General features: G+C 36.6%; 2 protein-coding genes across 4 annotated transcripts; both read left to right on the top strand.

Moving 5' to 3' along the window:
• Positions 1 to 502: 502 nt before the first annotated feature.
• LOC111783147 (uncharacterized) lies at positions 503 to 5,152 on the top strand. Of its 3 annotated transcripts, none has more exons than XM_023664048.2 (10): positions 503 to 662; positions 1,103 to 1,219; positions 1,818 to 1,912; positions 2,388 to 2,437; positions 3,284 to 3,350; positions 3,444 to 3,584; positions 3,660 to 4,156; positions 4,234 to 4,518; positions 4,586 to 4,642; positions 4,726 to 5,152. In XM_023664048.2, exons 2-10 carry the CDS (start codon positions 1,206 to 1,208, stop codon positions 4,915 to 4,917), a joined length of 1,398 nt encoding a protein of 465 aa, XP_023519816.2. In that variant the 5' UTR covers positions 503 to 662; positions 1,103 to 1,205; the 3' UTR covers positions 4,918 to 5,152. The 3 variants fall into 3 exon arrangements, with proteins under 3 accessions (XP_023519816.2, XP_023519815.2, XP_023519814.2); XM_023664047.2 differs by having other exon boundaries at positions 1,720 to 1,912; positions 4,729 to 5,152; XM_023664046.2 differs by having other exon boundaries at positions 1,720 to 1,912.
• Positions 5,153 to 10,617: 5,465 nt separating this feature from the next.
• LOC111783166 (BEL1-like homeodomain protein 8) lies at positions 10,618 to 14,570 on the top strand. Its single transcript, XM_023664064.2, has 5 exons — positions 10,618 to 10,895; positions 11,382 to 12,323; positions 12,782 to 13,158; positions 13,239 to 13,299; positions 13,717 to 14,570. The coding sequence occupies exons 2-5, from the start codon at positions 11,484 to 11,486 to the stop codon at positions 14,146 to 14,148; spliced, it is 1,710 nt and encodes a 569-aa protein (XP_023519832.2). The 5' UTR covers positions 10,618 to 10,895; positions 11,382 to 11,483; the 3' UTR covers positions 14,149 to 14,570.
• Positions 14,571 to 14,906: the final 336 nt, after the last annotated feature.

Here is a 14,906-nt window from a genome sequence, read left to right as displayed (position 1 = left end):
GAAAACCATCAATTTGGTAATCCTACCTAACTCAAAAGTTGTAAAGAGAATTCTAATCCAGATTAATGATTTTAATTGAGAAATACCTGCTTCTTTTAATGTGCATGTGTCTATATAATTAGACATGAACATCAAGTTAGGAAGCTTGTTTGTTTTTTTGTGTTTTTTTTTTGTTCTAATAACATTATTTTAAACAAACTATGGTTGTTTTTAACTAATAATATTTTATAAATGGAAGGTTCTTTAACATATGAAATTACTTTAAATCATATATTTTCTTTGGGCAGAGAAGAATTAAAAAAAAAAAAATATAATAATAGATTTTTTAGAATCGGTGCCGCGCGCGTGGAATAAGGCGCGTGAGAAACCTGAAGTTTCACGCTTTACGAGTCAAAATGACTCGTGAATGACCGTAATCGTCAAGGCGGCAAAATGACGATGATTTGTCGCTTCCGGACTCCACTCTTTTCATTTCAATCCAACTTTTTTCAAACCTATTTCAAATCCGACACCTAAAAGTTCACCGCCCTGTTCACTTCCTCAGCTCCTCACTCGTTTTTCCCTCTTCTTCTTCACCGTTCATCGCCCTTTCCCTTTCCTCTCGCTTGTCCTTCCACTTTCCCTTTTGGGTCTTTCCTATTTTCTCTCCCAGGCATTGCAATGTAATGAATTTCTTCCTTGATTCTGTGAATTTTTTTTACCCTTTTCCCTCTGTATGTGGATTTCAAGTTCGGTGTGTTTCAGAAATTGAGCTTTCCTTGATTTTTTCTTTTCCCCTTTTCTGGGGTTTGTATGTTTCTTTGATTTTTTGTTCTTCGTGCTTGTTTTCTGTACGTTTTTTTTTTTTTTTTTTTGTTTTTTTGCATCTATTGTTTGTTGGGTGTTTATCTTCATTACTGAACTCTTGATGCAATCGTTGTGGTTGCTTATTTGGTCTGGTGGGTCAGTGCTGGTTTGAGCTAATGCTGCATGGAATTTCTTGATTGGCTTTGTGTCTTGCTTTGATTGTTGCATATGCTCATTCTGTGGGGTTTTGTGCTAATTGGTTCTCAATTGAGTTACATTGCGAGTTTGAAACATGGATTTTGTCCTTTATCTACAGGCGTAGCATTGGCTTGAAGGAAAGGCTTGTATTCACTACACAATGAGTGCGGCATCCAAGGAAACTATGATGACTTCCAATCAGGCTACCAAAATGTTTACTTATGAGTTTCCTGATGTATGCATGATTTACAATTCAGAAGAAAGTTCTTTAGTTCATAATTGTATTCATAGTTCTAACTTGCAAGTAAAGCTATGAAACTCGGTGGAGTTTGATGTTGTGTCGAGTCGGTGGAGTATTTGAATTATGAACTTTTCTTGGTAGTATGTTTAGAATGTTGTGTCGGGTCGGTGGAGTATGAACTAGTGGGGTCATTGTTGAAGGAAGCAACATGTTTAGAATGATGTTCTGCCAAGTTGCACCAATGTAGTTTAAGTTAAACTCTTGAATCATTACTCGGATTTAGCGTTTTCTTTTTGCTCTATGCTTGTAATTATGTTGAAGAAAGGGAGATGCATGATGAAATATTTTTTTTTTAAGTGACGAAGTGATCATGATTGGCTATGCTGTTACATTTGAACACTACCGTTTTTGGTGGGACAATTTTATTGTTTTGACGGGAATTTGATGCTTTCGGTTCCTGTTATTCTGTTGACAACCTTTTTTTTTCCATCTAGGTTGACTCGGATTTATCTATTTTCCCTGTTCCTGAAGATGATGTCTTAGGGGTGGAACATTTCTTGGAACCTGAAATTAACAAATGCTTTTCTGGCAGTGTTCTAGATTTCAACACGTTCCACTCTCACAAGTGCTTAGGCATTGAACATTTTTCGTTCGCTGTTGATTTTGATCACATAAAGATCGATAGTGGTAATTATCTCATCGATTACTTAGTACCTATCTTCCTACTGCAGTTCGAGCTGTATGTTGATTCATTTGACTGTAAATGATCTTCAAATATTATATCGCCCATTGATTTTCATTCCAAACAACACATTTTCATTGTTTATGTGTTTATCATTTGGTAGTGATGTCAACATGCTATTCATTCAAATTGGTACAATCGTGTTTGTTTTAATCGGGAAATTTGGATTCTTTTGTCTATCGTTCACAATTTTTTACTTTTAGCCTTCCGGGTTGATTGGTTTAACCCCATGGTAGCCATCGACATAGGAATTAGATGATTAGAATATTATGATTGCCTTCGACTCGACATTGTAGGATCGTGTGGATATCCAATGTCCCCACCATCTACCATTGTTTTAGAACAAACCATAAATTACTATTACCCACGCACTGTTCTTCGTCTTACTTTCTTTTAATGAATTTAAAATCTCTGTTGCAGAATCATTGCATTCTAGCCTTACTTTAGAAGGAGAGAGAACCAAGCAAGAGGTACAATCTTACTGTTATGTATTTTAGCATGGTTGTTTCTTCATTTTTGTGAGATCCCATCACGGTTGGGGAGGAGAACGAAGCATTCTTTATAAGCGTGTTGAAACCTCCCCCTAGCAAACGCATTTTAAAAATCTAAGCTTGAAAGGGAAAACCCAAAGAGGACAATATGTGCTAGTGGTGGGATTGGGCTGTTACAAATGGTATTAGAGCTAGACACTAGGTGATGTGCTAACGAGAAGGTTGAGCCTGGAAGGGGGGTGGACATGAGGCGGTGTGCTAGCAAAGACGCTGGGCCCCGAAAGGGGGTGGATTGTGAGATCCCACATCGGTTGGGGAGGAGAACGAAACATCCTTTATAAGGGTGTGGAAACCGCTCCCTAGTAGACGCATTTTAAAAATCTTGAGGAGAAGCCTAGGGAAAGGACAATATAGTTTAGAGGTATCCTTAATCCAAGTGTCATTGTGTAATGGAAAACGTATTGCCTTGCTGCTGACTCCCACGTTCACTGTAGTAATAACCTTAATTTAAGTTCTTTTCCCCGTTAAATGCATATTGCGTTCGATAATTTGTAATTTTTCTGGTTTTACATGATTAGGTGTTCCGCTGTAGTTTGAAAATCTGGTTCATCTCTTCTACGCATTTTTTTTCTTCGAGTTTTCTCTACGAGCACTAATTAGGAGTCGGCATGCGTAACTCGGTGCTTATGTATTATACTTAGTTAAGGAATACTACTAAGATAGGTTCGTAATACTGTTAGGATATCTTAGTTAAGGAATACGGTCTTGAATAGCTATAGCTTCGTAGGCTTCTTAATATCGTTGAAAATAATATCGTACTTCTAGGATCATGATGGAAAACTGCACGGAGCTGATGATGTGTGTTCTGGGAGTAACAAACTTCTAGGAACCGGTGAGACCGTCCGTAATGTGGTTTGCTACTGATTTGCTTTCGAATTGTATATAGTATTTTGATCAGACTCTGTTTCCTGTTTCCATTGTTCAGCGAACAGTCGAACCACAGATGATATCTTCAATCTGGCTCCTGGTTCATCCAATGCTTCTTTTCTAGGCAATGTGGATTTCGGTAGCTACTCGCAAGGCTTTTGTACGACGGACATTGGCGTTGACTTGTCTTTTACCGGAGGTCTGTTGCCAGAACCTGTATATAAATGGAGTTCATTAAGTAACATTCGGCTTAAAAGTAGTTTGACGGTTGCAGGGCATAATGTGGCGTTTGATCAGAAGGAAGGCAAACTTATGATCTCATCTAGCACCGGGTCCTCGGGCTGTTCGGGTAGTGCTACTGCATGCTTGGATGACGAGAATATGTCTGACAACAGGCCTGTAAAAAGGAAGAGACTTTCAAGTTGCAGCTCATCGAAAACAAATTCTGAACACAATGAATCTAGAATCGTTCTCTTTAACGAAGGTAGTCGAGGCGATACACTTGTTACCGAAAAGAGATTACGAAAGCCTCCCAGGAGATACAGTGAAGAGTCGGTCGAACAAAAATCGAGATCTAATAGCAAGAAAAGTGCTCCTAGAGCTTCCAAGGATAAGTCTCGACCTTCTGAGTCCCACAAGCAGCAATGGCAGAAGAAACTTAAAGCAGCGCCAGTCGTTTATAAAGACAAATCATTCAATGGAGGTTGTATTCAGGTTCCGTTCGGTCTTCCAATCGAAGAAAGTCACTCGGCCAAAAAGATAATATGTTGGGTAAGAACCGTACCGTTCGATAAATTCATTTTTACCTATAACGATCGATTTAACTCACTGTCGTCCGTCCTAATCAGGAACCCGAGGAGATCAAGGAGAATAGAATATTATGCATAAAAGATAAAAACGACGTGGAGTCCTTCTCGGCTGAGTCCGAAGACGAGAACACTGAAGACGAATGTGCCACGAAAGTTTACAATGCTCAAAAAGGCAACAGTCGCCGTAAGCATCATATCTCGTGGACTCTTTCCGAGGTTATGAAGTTGATAGAAGGGGTTTCGGAGTACGGAGTCGGACGATGGACAGAAATAAAGAGGCTACAGTTTTCGTCGTCTTCGCATCGAACATCTGTGGATCTGAAGGTAAAACAACGATATTTTAGATTTGAGCTCTGGAACTGCTGGTTTCTTATTTCTTCACCAATTTCAGGACAAATGGAGAAATCTATTGAAGGCAAGTGACACACGGTTGCAAAACAGAAGAAAGGTTGGATTTGGATTATTTTCATGGTTTGATTCTGTGAAGGGTTGGGTTGTGTTTATAGTTAACGGTCGGTTCTATCTGAATAGCAGGTCGTTGTTGGTCGGAAGCAAACGTCGCAGCAAGTACCAGAGTCCGTTCTATGTCGGGTTCGGGAATTGGCAGCGATTTATCCGTATCCTAGGGAAAACAAATCGAAGAATTTATGCTCAGCCCCCTCAAGTTCATCCTTCAAATCTACTCCCAATAACATGCTTATATCTTTGCCCACAGTTATGTGAAGTTGAATAGAGATTCAGATTGGCTTTTTTACTTTTTCGTTTCTTTTTCGGTTTATTAGGACGACGACGACGACAACAATGACGTTAGAAATGTGAAAATCTTCCTTTACCCACTGACTTGTTTGGCAAACAGATTTAAAACCCGAACAGTTCGATCTCTATCTCTTTCTATGTTGCTGCAAACTCGAGCATTTCCTTTGGAAGCGATGGCTATACGATAGTTGATTTAAGCGTAGTTTTGAGGCTGTTGTATCTTTTAAAATAATTGTTCATAATGTGCTTGTAATGATCTTAAACTGTAACTTATGATCTCGACAAAAGCCATCATATGGGTGACTTTTAGTCCGGACAAAATTGGGTGTGTAGTATTTCCTTACACGACCTACATGTGCGAGTGTGGGTCTTTAGACGGTTCCCACCGCTATCTGTAGTGACGTTTAGAGGTTAACAGACTTCAAGTGTCATGTCAGACATGATCATAAATGGGGAAGTATCTCGATATATATGAACACAAAATGCATGAGGTTTTTATAGTTTTCATCATTAAATCATCTTTATGACATGCACGCATTGAGTTTCATACATTCATCATCATTGACATTAACTAGGGTTTGTCTCTGAAAACTCGTCGTCATAGTGCATTGTAACATTCAATACATGCACGTCATCTTACATATAGAACATCATACTAAATCATTTCATCATCATATGTCTCACATTATCTTGTTATCATACATCATCATCATATAACATCATTGCATCATCATTTAATGTCACCATATCATAATATAACATCATTATATGATTATTTAACGTCATCATATCATCATATAACATCATCACATCATCATTTAACGTCATCACGTCATCATATAACGTCATCACATCATCATATTATAACATATAACATCATCACATCATCATTTAACGTCATCACGTCATCATTTAATATCATAACTTCCTCATTTAACGCCATCACGTCATCATTTAACTTCATCACTTTTAAATGATAATGAGTATTTCTTTCTCAAATATAATCTTAACTTATTATTTTGGTATTTTATATTAATTTATCCTTGCATGCGGCATGCATTAGTCATTGGGCTATTTCACACTGATGACACAAGTGAAGATTTTCATGGGTTTTTTTTCACGTTCTTCCTTTCGGTTTCGGGAGCGATCGAGAGGATTGAAATTTTTCTATTGATTGTCTTTATCCACATCTTCAAAAAAAAAAAAAAAAAAAACGTAAAACGGGATCTTATAGTTCTTGATCTGTTTAAGCACTTATTAGGTGCTCTATTTTATTTATTTATGCTCGAGAGCTATAACTTTTCGTAGCTTGATAAGAGATGTATGGATTCTTAAGAAGATAACAGCCCAGATGGTTTGTGATAAGAATTAGCGTATTTATCAACTGAGTTGTGTTCGAATTGAGAATTTACAGAAATAACAGGGTGTGGATTTTAATTATTGGGTACTAGTAGGGCTGGTTCGCTCGTGACGGGATGAGGTAGGACCCGATAAGTTTTAGAACATCACGAACTTTTTGTATGATGTCCTACCCAACAAAGTGACCCACAAAGGAAGGGCAATGCATTTTTCTTTATTTGGTTTCTTCAAACACATGAAGGGTCATGTGATTGAGTTATACTGTTTATGTTATTTTTTCCAATCAATTTCCCCTATGCCATGTTTGTTGCTTACTTGCCCTTTGGCTATTCCCATTTTAGGCTCTATCTATGCTAACCTACACTCACTGTTACCTATGTCCCATCACTTTCACTTACGTGTCACTTCCTCATTCCGCTTTCTCCATTTCCCATCACCCCTTCTCCTCCCTCCATCTATCTCCCTTTTAAAACGTTTAAGTGATTGTGTGACACTCACTTCCAGTACCGAGTAAGTCAACCAACTCAAAATCGCGTTGCCTACGTCTGAACGACGTATATTTAAGCCTCTAGCCCCCGTTTGAGAATAGGATTTTTAGAAAACGGGGGTACAGAGATTTTCGAAAGATAGTTTGAAAGGAAGATTGAAAGAAATGTTGAAAACATGTCATGGACTATAAGCGAGAAATACTGCACAACGGCTTAGATAACATATAAATTCCGTGTAAGAAGAATTAACGACTAGTTGCATCCTCTTATAGTACATTTTGAGGCCTTTCAAGTCTACCAAACATAGACATGATTCTGTCGAAACGTCATACACTTAATAAATACAAAAGGAAGTTATATATCATGAAAGCGGTAAAAAGGAGTTTGACATGCAACGATATTAGCTAAACGAAGGCCATATCTAGAAATTACATTTTTCATCTTCGATATTGTCTCGTTACATACATATATACATACGCACATAAATACTTAGTAAATAGTAAATAATATTTTTTAAATTATTATAGACTACATTATAATATTAAAAATTTAAATGTTATAAATTATGCCCTCATTTACAATGGTTATATCCTTTCAACATATTTTCTAAAGGGCTATTTTGGTAAAAAAAGAAAAGAAGACATAATAATGGCAGTTAGGTAATAAAAGTGAAAAGCGAAGGGTAAATAGAGGATGATAGAGACGTCCATAAATAAGGGTAAGAGAGAGGTAGGAGTTAATAGGGACTGACGTGATTACGTCATCTTCTCAGGGCTTTCGTCATCTTGATTGTTCTTTTTGCTCAAATTTTAATTATTATTAATTTTCAACTAATTCAAAATTATTATTATTTTGAAATATATACTTTTGTTTACTATATAATTATATATTTTTATTTAATTTTATATTACTTATTCTTCGTTTTAACTTTTGAGACATATATCGTAATAAAGTTTAATTAGATATTTAAAAATAAATAAATAGATATTTAAAAAAATAATGTTAATTTTATTAAAAATAATTTTTTTTTTTTTTAATAAATGACTAGAATAACCGGTCCGGCTCAAAATGGTTAGGTTGGGTTAGATTTTGAACAATTTACCGCTCGAAAAATTGGGTTATCTCTAAAAAAAATGTCCAAACCCAACTTACGAACCCGACCCTAAAAAAAATAATATAATAATGTACCTACTTGGGTTGGAGGTTTTGTCCAAGTAGGTACCTGCCTTCCATTTATATCTACAAATATCAGACAACCAAATCCCATTTAGATTTAAATGCCCTTTTCATTTATTTTTCTATTTTCTATTTTATTTTTATTTTTATTTTTATTTTCAGTTTTGAGATATTTTATGTCGCTTTAAATCCTAAAATTTTTTAAAAAATGTAAGCTAGTCAACGATTATTTTTATTTGATACATTATTTATAGTAGTCACGTAAATGACGATTAAATTTTAATTTATTTAAGAACTTAAAGCTCAATTTAACTCGATTAGTTTTTTTTTAATAATTAAAAAAACACCAACTATTTATAATAATAATAATAATAATGGTAGTCAATTAGAAAGGTTTGTGGTCAACGAGGAATTAAGAAAGTTTTGAGGAGCTAACTTCCATTTTGTCTTTGATGAGGTGGAGGAATTTGAAGGCTACGCGAATGTAGGGGACGATTAAAACTGCTGTATCAGTTGATCGCCACGTGGCACTTGTGATTTATCCTACCAAATAATAATAATAATAATAATAATAATAATAATAAAATCTTTTTTTCTTTTTGGTGGGCGTCTGATGGAAGCAGAATCCATGGACCACGTGGGTCACCCAGGTAGGAGAGACAGACGGTGGACAGCCCCAAAATTGCATAGCGCCTCCCGACTCTGATTGGACTGTCACCCAGTATGGTTCAAATGTCTATAGCCCTCTGATCTAAATCTAATGGTCTATGATTCAATGCTGTTGTGGGGACCACCTTTTTTTTTTTTTTTTTTTTTTTTTTTTTTTTTTTTTTTTTTTTGGTTTTATCCAATTGGTGGATAAATGTAGACTTCTGTCCTTCCCCCTTGGTCTCACCCTGTACTTTCTGACCTATTACATTATCTAGGGGTGTGCATGGTTCGAGTCGAGTTAGGTTGAAGGACTTTTTTTGAACCAATCCAAAAGTTTGAGTTGGTTGGATTGGTAATCCAACCCAACCCAACGTTCTATTTTCGGGTTGGGTTCGAATTGTTCCAAACTGAGAAGAAACAAGAAGTGGAGAAAAAACTAAGTTGTGGTACAAATGTTTGTGAAATAAACATAAACTCCCAAGCTAATATGATTACAAAACTACAAAATGAAGAGTTAAAAGACAATTCAAACTTGATGTGACAATATCCTACTTCTAACGTTACCTTCACCATTTTAAGCTTGAAAGATTCCTTTTTAGTGTGACATTTAGTAAGAGAATGGTACATGAATGAACCAAAGCCACATCTCGATGAGAACGATCCTAAGAATAGAATGTGACTAAGAAAGATTTAAAGGAATTGAAAGTAACATTTGAGATAGGACATCAACAAGGTGCACCTTCCTTTGAGGTGACTCAATCATAAGAACTTTATGGTTAAGCATATTTTGGTTGAAACAATTATATGTTGGGTGACCTCCTGAAAATTTTCTTAGGATACATATGAGCGAAGACAAAATATGCTTGAAAAACTTGTGTTGGTCTGTGAAGTTAGTTTCCACTCTTAAAAGCGAGAAGTAAGTAATGTGGTCTGTGAAGTTAGTTTCCACTCTTAAAAGCGAGAAGTAAGTAATGTGACCATGTTGCAGGAAAATGTTAGGACCATAAGACCATCATTTCCACTCTTAAAAGCGAGAAGTAAGTAATGTGACCATGTTGCAGGAAAATGTTAGGACCATAAGACCATCATGTATCAAATCCAGTGCATGGGTCGGTCAGTGACCATGTTGCAGGAAAATGTTAGGACCATCATGTATCAAATCCAGTGTATGGATCGTTACAATGGATCGTTACAAACTGTATGAGAGTGGTATCTCTCCCAATAAGATATGGTTCATGGATGAACCAATGCAAAAGCTAATGGACATGTGACACCGAAGTAAAGGAGGGATATGTAAATGAACCTGAACTGAGGTCACATCTGGATGAGAGTAATCCTATAAAAGAATTGAAAGTTACTATTTATACTAACAAGCTGCATGCTTATGCATGATCGACATGGATTTATTTATGTATTTATTCAATTTATCGTCACAAAAATAGCTCACAAACATACACTATCACAACTTTGCATCAAACTTATTATTTAATTTATATTAATGAAGAATATCGTAAATATTTAAATTTAATTTCCCAAAAAGGAAAAAAAAAGAAAAAAAGAATAATCCCAAACTTCAAATCGAAAATGGCATTTTAGTAAATAACCGAACAAGCAGTGGCATTTATTGTAACCGTCAGACGACTCGTGTGAGGACCAACCCTGCAAACTTTTTGGGCGCACGTATACGTATACTCATCGCCACATATTCATAATATATATATATATATATATATATTAAATTATACATTTTATTTCTCAATTAATAATTTAATTCTAATTTTTTCTAACTTTAAAGTTCCAATTTATTTTTAAAAATTTTGAATCAAAACTTAAAAAAGAAATTATTAAATACTTTTCAAAATTCCGACTTATAATTTAATCGATTAATATTTTATTTTGCCGTTAAATTTAACGGCCGATTCCACGCTTTTTGAAACGCCTTTCAAAAAACCGTTACCCGCGCTCTTATATCGTTAAATCCTTGACGTCGAGATTTCTGCTTTTCTGCAATCATTGTTCTTCAAAACCTCACTCCCACCAGTCCCTATTTGTCCCCTAATTCCCCCGCCGGTATAACTCGCCGGAATCCTTCCGCGCCACCGCGTCCGCCGATACATCGCCACACCTCCTCTTCTCAACGAACTTTTGAAAACTCTCGTTTCTTCGCCGTCGTTTTCACCAGCAACACCAACCGGAAGAACTGAAAGTATAAACACAAGACAGCGAGGAAGAAGAAGAAGAAGAAGAAGAAGAAGATCGGCTTTCCTTTAGGTTTTCTTTCCTGCTTTTCGTTTAGTGTTATGAAGAAATGATTTATATAGTTCTGAAATATTTTCCGTCTGAATTGTTGAAGTGGAGATGAGCATCTTTTTTGCTGTTCCTATTTTCGATTTCATTTCATTTTATTTTTGTTTTGACGGATATACGATTTTGATGCTTTTTGTGTATGATCTTCCTCCACGGATAAACGCTATTTTCGATTTCATTTCAAAGAAAATTTGGCGCACTGCAAGTTTAGGTTGAAGATAGAGATTTACGTGTGAATTATTTTAAATTTAATAAATCAAAAGTTTCGAGAGAGATTTTCATAGTTGAAGGTTTTACGGACACTGTTTGGGATTTTGCAGTGTTCATCTTTATGTGTCGATAATTATTGGCTTTAGAGGTAGACTAGTAGATTTCACGACTAAAAATATCGACAGCGACTCTGTTTTTTGATGTTCGTGTTACAAATTATTGCGTTTCGATGCCTTGCAGGTCTGATGGTAACTACGATATTGTTTGTTTCTGGAAATTTGGGGGACGGAAGCAATTTCATATGGTGTTATTGAAAGTGAGGGAAATTCAAAATTTGGGTGAATGGAACATAGTTATGGATTTGAACATGTCGCTCAACAAAGCCGGCGTGATAAGCTAAGAGTATCAAGAAACTCTGATGAACAATTGAGTTTTCAAAACTCAGGGCATTCTGGTTTTGATCTAGATCTTGTTAGAATTCAAAATTTTAACAAGAATTCGATTTTGCCTTCAGTTATGATCAATTTCTCGAGAGATTCGGACATAATGTTGAGCCAAGAACTTGTGGGAGATGCTTCGTTGGGTTCTGTTTCCAATTATTGGAAAAGCTCTGATTGGGAGATGAACTGTGGAAATAATTGTTTGGGAGGTGAAATGTTGAATGATTCCACAGTTTATACACTTCAAGATGTTGTTAACCAAACTGCTGCTTGTGAAGGCCGTGGAAATGAGCCAAACGTGTTGCCTTATGACACTACTGGTTTTGTGAGTGATTCCAATCCACAACGTCTAGCGCTGTCTCTGTCTTCTAATACACAGTTTCAAGAATCAGAGGAATCCAAAACAGTCAAATCTGAAACTATTGGTAACAAAAATTATGGGAAATCTCTTCAAAATATGATGGGAGTTTCTATGAATCCATATAGAAACACTGGTCCTCTTGGTCCCTTTACTGGGTATGCCACCATTTTAAAGAGTTCCAAATTCTTAAAGCCTGCTCAACTTTTGTTAGACGAATTTTGTAGCTCAAATGCTCATAAGTTTGTCCAACCATGTGAGGCCTCACCTGCCCTTAATGCAGACGATGAAACAAATATTAGTGGCGTTGGGAGCATTTCCTCTGAATCTCATCAACCGGAGTATCAGCAAAAGAAGGCAAAACTTCTATATATGCTCGACGAGGTTCGTTGCGTTAGAACACTTAGATTAAAATTCTTATTTATTTTGGTAATTAACTCCTATTTTAAGTTCATAACCATTTTGATTAATATTCTACCTAAAATCAGGTTGTCTAGGATGATTGAGAATATTAGAATTTGATTGAGTTTGTGTCCCATTGTATTTGTTGAGTGACAATTAGGAAGAACTTTTGTTGATAGATTTCGTAACGTGAGAGTATGAGGTATTCATTTGTAAACACTTTGATTATTAAGACTGGTTGCTACCTGTGGATGTAGGAGAATTTCTTCTCTCCGAACCACGTAAATCTTTATCTCTTTGTTTAAATTTTATTCGTGGGTGTATGAGGACATTCGATCTTGCTTCTGCTATTGGTACAACCATTGAAATCATTGTGGCATTACTGCACAACATTTGCTGCAATTCCATGTTTCTAATTTGTTTTGCCGTTGTATCATAAGGTTTGCAGAAGATACAAACAATATCATCAGCAAATGCAAATGGTAGTGTCATCGTTTGAATCAGTAGCTGGTCTTAGTTCTTCGACGCCTTACATTTCTCTGGCGCTAAAGACAGTGTCAAGACACTTCCAGTCTCTAAAGAATGCCATCTCCGAACAATTGAAGTATCTGAGGAAGGTAGTTGGTGAGGATTCGTCGTCCATCTCTGCTGGGACAAGCGGCAGGAAATACATGGAACAGAGCTTCCAAAAGCAAAAAACTGGCATTGTTAATATCGGATTCCTCGAATCCCAAAATGTTTGGAGGCCGCAGAGAGGCTTGCCTGAACGTGCTGTGGCAATTCTTAGAGCCTGGCTCTTTGAGCATTTTCTTCACCCGTATGATCCCCTATTAGACTCTACTTCTTCAGGGCTGACTTGAGAAATCTCTCACTTCTTTTTTTTTGCTGATATATCAGGTACCCCACGGACACAGATAAACACATGTTGGCCACTCAAACAGGCTTATCTCGAAACCAGGTATCATAATGTTTCTCTTCTTATTGAATTATGATCATTATTAGACTTCTTTTTTGTGGAAAAGGGTGTTTAATCCGGTTGTTAGGACAGTTTCTCTTGCTGTTTTGTTTCCTTCTGGTTGATTTGTGGCATAAAAGTAGGATGCCATTGCTTGACATCTACGAAGTATAGCTAAGGATTGTTGGAAGAGGAGTCCCACATCGGCTAATTAAGGGGTTGATCATGAGTTTATAAGTAAGGAATACATCTCCATTGGTACGAAGCCTTTTAGGGAAAGCAAAAGCAAAGTCACGAGAGCTTATGCTCAAAATGGACAATATCATACCACTGTGAAGTTCGTGGTTACTAACAATAATACTGTGCCATTATTACTTGATTTATCATATATTTATTTTAAAATATGACCGCATATTTCAGGTGTCGAATTGGTTCATAAATGCACGAGTGCGGGTGTGGAAGCCAATGGTAGAAGAGATACACATGCTAGAAACCAAGAGCATGGCAGAAATGAACAACAAAGGCCATGTTACAATAGAAAACACAGCCGGTTGGACCAGTAGTGAACAACAGCCTCTAAAATGCCATGGTGTTGTGAATGAAATTACTAGTCAGTGGGATCAAGGCAAACCATCCAAATTGGACAATGGGGTTCAGTCCAACACGGAAGGAGAATTGATGGGGTTCGTGCCATATCGAGCCAGCACGGTCGACGTCGGAGGAGTCGGAGCTGTCTCTCTAACATTAGGCCTTCGCCACCGAGTCGAGAGTGCTCACCATCAACAGCAGCAACAAGATGAGCAACTACTACGCCATTATGGAAGTGAAATGATCCATGATTTTGTGGGGTAATTTGGCTCTAACCAACTTCTTTGGATGGTAAAAGCAAAAGGAATTGGTTGATCATACTAACAATAGCCCACAAAAATCCATTGGTTTGAAGAAACCCAAGAGATGAAAGAAAGGTGGACAGGTATCCTATCCATTTCACTATCTTTGCGCATTATTTTGATGAAAGAAACATTGCAATGCTGATTATTAGATGGGGAGCTGTAATGAATATATTCTGTTCAGCTTTTTTGTGTAAGTCTGCTGCTTTGTACTTTCCATCTTTTCCAATGCTACTGCCTGTGCCTGCCTGTTGTCTCTTCGCTGCATGATTGACACTGAAAACTGAAGGATTTAGCAACCCCCCATGTCTTTTAGGAATAATTTTTGTACTTTCAACTGTTACTGGATTTTACTGGGCATTATAACTACTGTTTCTCTTGATATATGCTTCCAAATTTGTTGTTTGTTTCTAGCCGTGGTGACTGTTGAAAAGAAAATGACTAAAATGTTCGAGTATTATTGAGAGTGAGTCACACATTGACAATCGAGAGAATGATCATAGGTTTATAAGTGAGGAATACTATCTCCATTGGTATGAGGCCTTTTGGGAGCAAAGCAAAGTCATGAGAGCTTAGACTTAAAGTGTACAATATCATGCTCGGAAAGGGTGAGTAATTGTGGTATTAAGAATCTACTAGTTTATTTCTTCACTCTTCTTTTTATTTCTTTGTTTATAATAATTATAAAAAAAAAGTAAAATTATTGTTTCCAAGTATTGC

The sequence above is a fragment of the Cucurbita pepo genome, chromosome 20, assembly GCF_057944985.1.
Source record: "Cucurbita pepo subsp. pepo isolate OVF chromosome 20, ASM5794498v1, whole genome shotgun sequence".
Taxonomy (NCBI): Eukaryota; Viridiplantae; Streptophyta; class Magnoliopsida; order Cucurbitales; family Cucurbitaceae; genus Cucurbita; species Cucurbita pepo.
This window is presented reverse-complemented; position numbering and strand designations above follow the sequence as displayed.

Coding starts and splice junctions, on each gene's coding strand:
- LOC111783147 (XM_023664046.2), top strand. CDS start 1,145: ATGAGTGCGGCATCCAAGGAAACTATGATGACTTCCAATCAGGCTACC. Junction 3,585..3,659: donor TGACTTGTCTTTTACCGGAG/GTCTGTTGCCAG, acceptor TGACGGTTGCAG/GGCATAATGTGGCGTTTGAT. Junction 4,519..4,585: donor GAACATCTGTGGATCTGAAG/GTAAAACAACGA, acceptor CACCAATTTCAG/GACAAATGGAGAAATCTATT.
- LOC111783166 (XM_023664064.2), top strand. CDS start 11,484: ATGGAACATAGTTATGGATTTGAACATGTCGCTCAACAAAGCCGGCGT. Junction 12,324..12,781: donor TTCTATATATGCTCGACGAG/GTTCGTTGCGTT, acceptor TTGTATCATAAG/GTTTGCAGAAGATACAAACA. Junction 13,300..13,716: donor CAGGCTTATCTCGAAACCAG/GTATCATAATGT, acceptor CGCATATTTCAG/GTGTCGAATTGGTTCATAAA.